Source organism: Ixodes scapularis, unplaced genomic scaffold (assembly GCF_016920785.2).
Source record: "Ixodes scapularis isolate PalLabHiFi unplaced genomic scaffold, ASM1692078v2 PGA_scaffold12__126_contigs__length_90152505, whole genome shotgun sequence".
Classification (NCBI taxonomy): domain Eukaryota; kingdom Metazoa; phylum Arthropoda; class Arachnida; order Ixodida; family Ixodidae; genus Ixodes; species Ixodes scapularis.
This window is the reverse complement of record NW_024609838.1, coordinates 21,214,318-21,221,048: the sequence shown is the minus strand read 5'-3', so window position 1 is coordinate 21,221,048 and position 6,731 is coordinate 21,214,318. Positions and strand designations below refer to the sequence as shown.

At 45.3% G+C, this 6,731-nt stretch overlaps 1 protein-coding gene across 2 annotated transcripts in view; it reads left to right on the top strand.

The window, feature by feature from the left end:
- Positions 1-3,865: 3,865 nt before the first annotated feature.
- The window catches only part of LOC8043551 (pancreatic lipase-related protein 2), a 41,278-nt gene continuing 38,412 nt past the window's right edge, over positions 3,866-6,731 (top strand). The window contains exon 1 of one of the 2 annotated variants that reach the window (XM_029985537.3): positions 3,866-3,973. In XM_029985537.3, coding sequence (XP_029841397.2) covers positions 3,901-3,973 — 73 coding nt within the window. In that variant the 5' untranslated portion in view covers positions 3,866-3,900. Of the gene's footprint in view, positions 3,974-4,063; positions 4,546-6,731 lie in introns of those variants that run through there. The other variant, XM_029985536.3, reaches the window with a different exon arrangement.

Sequence of the window (6,731 nt, the reverse complement as noted above, 5' to 3'; positions counted from 1 at the left end):
GGAATCGGCAGGAGGGGGAGAGAAGGGGGAATCAAGAGCCCCTGAAAGAGAGAGAATCAAGATCATCGATGATTAGGAAAGACAAGAAGCGTGCGATTAATGAAGAGAGACGGGAGGTCTACGTGACTGTATTTTTGCCTATTTTTTTTTATTCCTGGTAGAGAACGTTAACGTGACGAACACGCGTACTCGACCAACACCAAATCAATCGCCTAAAGTGGAAAGAATAAGAAAAAAAAAGTTTGCGAAGCAGGTCAGAGTAAAACCAAAAGTAAACGAAGACACTTAAGACTGCTTACGTGTAGGAATGTGAAAGCATTCCTACACGCAGCGCACTCCTACGAGCTGCCCGCCACGTCTTCCTTTTTCCCACGGCGCTCCGGCGGTGACATCACGCTCCCCCTACTGCGCAGGCGCGGCGAGCTCCGCCGGCTCCACGGCTTCCCTGACGAAGCATCTGCGTTGCTGTGCTTTTCTTTTTGTTTTATTTCTGAGGCGCGCCCGCTTTGACCTTGAGCGCCCCACCGGCTTCAGCGACGATGCATCTGCGTTGCTGTGCTTTTGGCCAATGGGAATTCAGGTGCCGTTTTCGCTGCTACAGACAAGGGCTACATACAACGGCTACAGACGATGCCGGCTTCGCTCCATGGGACAGTTAATGCTTTCGCATTAAATGAAAATCTAAATTATAAACCTAACAGAATGAGAACGACAGGATGGTCTTTCGGTTGTCCCACTCCCCAGCGCCAGCTTCCCACCTTCGATCACGCTTTGGCGTCTCGTCAACTTCGAGCATGCACGCGCAGCCAAAGCATGATGGAGGGCAACGAGCGCGTTTTGGAGGCCGTCAATCAGTGACCATAGCTGGTCGGTTCGAAAACTATATCCTCTTCGAGCTGGAAAATGTAGTAAACACAATTCCAGCAAACTAAATCAAAACAAAAACAGCAAGGCATACAGTTATCTATTAGAAAATTGGCTCTTCTTACAGGTTACAAATGCTGTTCACAAACATTAGAAGCAACTATAAAAAAAAACAAAAAAAAATCTTAAGAGAAAAGAACTGAGTAGCCTTTCTGCGTCATTTTTTCAAGCACTTTGAAATTGGAATGCAAGTTAGGGTTAGAAAAAATAGTGTACGGTAAAAAAAAATGTAAGCGGATTGTTTGTACGTTTAAACAGCGGGAACAAACGGGGTGTGACACCGTTTCGCTCCAAGTTGGGCCGCAGCCGAAGCTAAGCGGCGAGCAAGTCGTCTGCTTCTTTTGCAGGAGTTGCGGTGACATCAGACGCCGAGCTGTGATTGGCTCTGATTGAAAGGATAATGGGTAGACCTCAATGCTAGTAGATGCCTCGAGGTGTACCCACTATTTATTTTCAATCGGCCAATTAGAGCTCGGCGTTCCGACATCATCGCAACACCTGTGCAAAAAAGCAGACGAGCTTCCGCTCTGGACAGACTTCGATGAATAGCCAATCAGGGAACGTCAAAGGTGCACCGTCACGGCGTTCGAAGTCTTTGTGCGTTTGGTATCCCTGGCTTAACCGATAATCACCCCGATTATGCTGTGATCTGTTTTTCTTTTTTTTTTTTTCTGCTAATGACTAATTAAGCCGGCTGAAGTAAACGCATAAAGCCGACGAACGCTGTGAAGAAGAAAATTTTTCTGCTGCTTGATAGACTCCCTAGGGTCGTGACGTTGGCCGCGGTCGAAATTGGTGTGTAAAAGGGTGTATATGCGGAGCGAAAGTTCATCTGCTTTTTTTGCAGGGTTTGAGGCGACGTCAGAACGCCGATCTCTAATTGGCTCGATTGGAAGAATAGTGGGTAGACCTCAAGGCAGCTTGCTCTAAAAAAAGGTCTGTGCGTCTACTTTCACGCACAACACTCGGAGAGCCAATCAGCGCAACTTACGGAGGCAGCTCAGCGAATGACGATGCGGAAACACATGTTTATACCAAAAAACGCAGTCCGAGTTGTGATATTAAGCAATGCAGAACGCCACGCTTGCATTGCTTAATGTCACAACTCAGTCTGCGTTTTTTGGTCTAAACAGATGTTTCGGCATTGTCATTTGCTGAGCTGCCTCAGTAGGTTGCGCTGATTGGTTCTCCGAGTGTTGTGCGTGAAAGTAGACGCACAGACTTTTTTTTAGAGTGTACCCACTATTCCGGTGGGTGTAAACGGCGCTCAGCCAAAACGTCTCAACCCCAACTCCAGAGGTAATGTTCTGTTCTGTTGTTCATTATTTTACAGCGAATCTGTATATGACTAGGGTTACAGGCATTTTTGATATCCGTGTGCAAAAATAAAAAAAGTAAAAAATTTCATGTAAAAACACTCCTTTGTATAGGAAGGCGCATACGCCCCGTCACCTGGGTATGCATTTTGATTAGGGAATACGCTGAAACGTGTGATAATGGAGATACATCCGAGAACAATGGTCCTTCTCCCGCTCGAGTCGGGTGACGTCACTGCTTTGCATATCTTGTCTGGCCAACAAAACCAGACAAGAAATGGTTCACTCAATTTGTAGTAGAAGAGTTTGGTTTGAAGTGCTGCACCCATCCAAGTCACTCAACTACTCGCCATCGGTCATGTATAGATTTAGCTTTAGTAAAGAATCTCACCAAAGTTGTAATGGAACCTATTAGTGTATATGATAGTGATCACAAAGCAATCATCCCTATTGTTTCAAAATGATGTATATATACTGTAAATAAACATTTGGTGAAGTGCTTTCGTGTTTCTCTTGGTGAATCATGTGTTGCGGTGCTCTACAGCTTCGCTGGCCAACCATCTTCACGAAGTGAAATGGCTCACATTTCTTTTTATTTTTTATTTTCCTCGTCACAGGTTTTTAGAGTGTCATGTTTGGGAGGCGTCAGCTTAGCTTTTCAGAAGACAAGAAATTCGGACAAAGCCTGAAACATCTTTAATTTTTTTTTTCTCTTGCCCGAATTTTGGTTACGTGCATGCAGATTTGTGCCCGTTACTCGAAAAAGAAAAATGTAATACAAGTTACCGAGCCTCAAATGTAATGAGTTACCGTTACAATTTTCTTCCGCTGAAAAGCGACGGATTACTTTGCTCGTGACGTTACGAATTACTTTCACTTTTCCCGTACACTTACCAAGAAAACGATGAAGACAATTTTGACGTTTTCAGAAATGTTCCGCAACACCACTTTCAATTTCTCATACATTATGACAGTCATTGTAAAAAAAAAAATTGTGCTTAAGAGAAAGTGTGTAGGTGCACTACGTTCACCTGTAAGCTGGCAAGGCAGCGGACGCTGCGACCACACCTGTCATCAGGTTATCTTACGGCGTTCGAAAATGATCTCTGGAATTATGCAGACAATGTTAGCGGTGCACATGCTCAGTGGCAGCGTCCACCTCCGTTAAAAGATTCGAAGGTAAGGAACTGATCTACAAAAGCTTCCCTTTGAAACGGGCCTTTCATGCTTTCAGGTGACCGATCGTTAAAAAATGTCGTGTTTTCTTATCGTTTATTTTCCTCTTGAAGGTGTTTTTTATTTTGTTGGACTTGCTATCTTTATTCTGCTGAATTGCCTGCTCATTATGCTCCAAGTTTTGTATATTATTTTCATTAAAAAGTAACGAGTAATTAAAGTAATCTGTTACAAATATTGTAAAAAAATTACATTACAAATTACTGCCGCAAAAAAAGTAGCCTGGCAATTACAAAATTACTTGAAAATGTAACGGTTTACAAGTAACCCGTATCTTGTAGCGGATTACTTCCCAAGTGTGCGCGCGGGCAATATCGGCCGCTCGCCACTCAGTGCCCGCGAATCTCCGGATTCAGTGCAATACTATCGAGGCACGAAAACACTCGGCTCGAGCACACAGTCGTCTGATTCAAAATAGCTCAAAATGGCTTCCAGGAATCCACGGGTTGCGTGCATTCGATGGTCTTCAAAGAGGAGAGTGCAACGCCTGTTCGCAAGTACGTCTCGCATCAAGGTTGAGATACCTCTCATGCGCGCGCGAGAGATTATAGTGGTCGCTATCTGGGAATGTTTACCTACCATTACTCACGCGTTCTTTTCACGCGGCTTTTATGGGATCAACACGCTTTGCACAAACGCATCACAGGCCGGCGTGGCGCAGCCAATCATTGCGGTCCCTATCGGGTGATCAGAGATGGCGAAGGCCTTCGCGTATCGGCTATTGACTATGCGGTCAGGGGTCGTGAGAACAGAAGCTGCGTTTGAGGTCCTTGGCGCCACGGTCTAGGAAGCGGTGTGAAAACACGACGAGCTTCGTCGTAGATCGGGAAATCTATGCGGATGCTGGCCAAGTTCGGAGACAGAGCCAGTCGATGTCAGCGTCTCTGAACTAAGGCTGAACGAGAGGAAAGAGAGACCCTCGATTTCGAAACCCTGAGGATCCGCTTGGACGGTTGATCGGCCAGGATGAGTCTGTTCAGGGGTTACGTGGATCCTCGTACTTTTGTTCTTCTGGTTGGATTCTGCACGTTGGCTGTCCAAGAGGGAGCTGCATCTGCAAAAACAAAGCGTAAGTGGCGTTTTCTTTTACAACGTGATAGCTGTTATGGCCTCTTCCCCCACCCCACGGGATGTAGTTTTTTGTGGACGTCGTCGGTATTGCCAAATGCTTCAAGAAGAAAGTTTCCGAAACCCGAGGAGCTGCGCCAGCGTTACCGATGCGCCACCTAATAAACCGTATGTGTTGAGGACAGCTGCACATATGAACCTCGTGCAGAGCCCGCTAGGTGGCCGCAGTTGCGGTGACGTCGCATCACGCCACCTGAGTCTCACATCGCGTCCGTTAGAGGGCTTTTAACTAAAAGAAAATCAGTATGTTACTCTCCGAGCAGACATGGGTGATAGTTGCCCCACCTAATGCACAAAATACATAAGTATACAATAGGGTCCGATAAGACTTGTCACAGCTGTCACTGCGACTGCACTGCGAATATACACAGTATTACACAGTTCGTTCTCCTCCTGCTGAATAGGAATACTAATTTTGCATGTTTATACATCCGGAAGTTAGTCAGCGTCAATGGGCATCTGGTGTCTCAGCTGTGTAGTAGATGAGAAATTTGGCCAGTGCAGTACAACTGCTAGCCCGGGGACTTTAACGTGCACCACGCAGTGGTGATACACAACCGTACGCCCGTACGATTTTCATCCAAATCGAAACGAACCGGTGAGGGGGATTGAGCCCAGCAACCCTGGGTTCGGCAGCGTGAGCCAGAAAAAAACTCTGGGGTTAGCTAAAAGAGTATAATTTAGGTGCAAATCTGGTTAGGTTTCTTCAGCAGGTGTACACAGACATTAAGGTTGTTATAACATGGGAAGCAGAAACTACACAACCCGCAGCCATAAAAAGAAGACTCAGGCCGGATTGTCTACTGTCACCTCTGCTCTTCATGATATACCTCAGTGAAATGGAAAAGAAATCAGAGCAGAGCAACTTAGGTTTTTCTATGAGTTATATAGAAGGAGGGAGAAACGTAATACAGGTAATACCAGGACCGATGTATGCGGACGACATAGTACTCATATCAGATAACCAGGATACATTACAGGAACTAGCTGGAATATGTGGAGAGGAAGGGGACACCTTGGGCATGAGGTTTAGTAGGGACAAGTCTGAAGTAATTGTGTTTAACGACGAAAAGAGGGAACCCTTGAGAATACAAGACATAGTAATAGGCCATGTAGGAAGATACAAATATCTGGGAGTCTGGCTCAATGAGGGAAGGAAATATCTAGAGAAACATGCATGAGAAGAATATAACTAGAAAATGGAAAAGTAAGTAATATATTATGAAGCTCAAGGCACTATGGAACTTATGGGAAGGAGTGGTGGTACCAGGACTGTCTTCTCTCATTGAACCTCTGATTTCATTTACTGTGCATGAAATGAGAGGTTCAATCAAGATTAGAAATTCGACAAAGAAGCGTGGGCAGATTGGCACTGGGAGCAAATAGGAAGGCACCAAAGGAGGGAGTACAGGCAGGCATGGGATGGTCCTCTTTTGAGAGCAGGGTGGCAATTGAAATAGTAACTTGAAATTTGAACAAAGGCTTACCGAAATGCATGATACGATGATACATAAAAAGTTTAAACACAAGATGGACAAACCGAACCCGAAAGCTTACATTTAAATACCTACACTCTAGTGATGGGGCTGAGCAGACTACTTGAGTGAAAAAGGGAGTGAAAGAGGCAGAAAAGAAAATGTGGGAGGAAAGAATGCAGAAAAAGTCAGCTCTAACAATGTACAAGTTCTCAAAAAAAAAAAAAAAAAAAGGGGGCATAAGAAATAAAAATGTGATTGGCAATTCACTGGGAAGTTCTTTACTGTTTGAGGCGAGAACGGGAGTTTCGAGGACGAGAACGTATAGGGCTAAATTTTAGGAGACAGACACATTATATGCAGCCTGCCACAATGAGAGCGAGTCAGTAGAACATTTGGTATTGAAGTGCACGAGGTTTCGCAGATTTGAACGGGGCCCTGGGTTTTGCTGGCGACGATGGAAGGACGGAAGAGAAAAGGATTACAGTCACAAAGAGGCGATAAGAAGATTGGCGGAAATTATCTAGGAAAAATTAAGTGATGCACAACTAATTAGCGCAGCTTAGGACAGGCGGGACAGAGGAAAATCAGGACTCCCTCCAGCGTGGCCCCGGCCCAGAGTTTCAACCTGTCTCCCAGTGGGTCCGGTGCG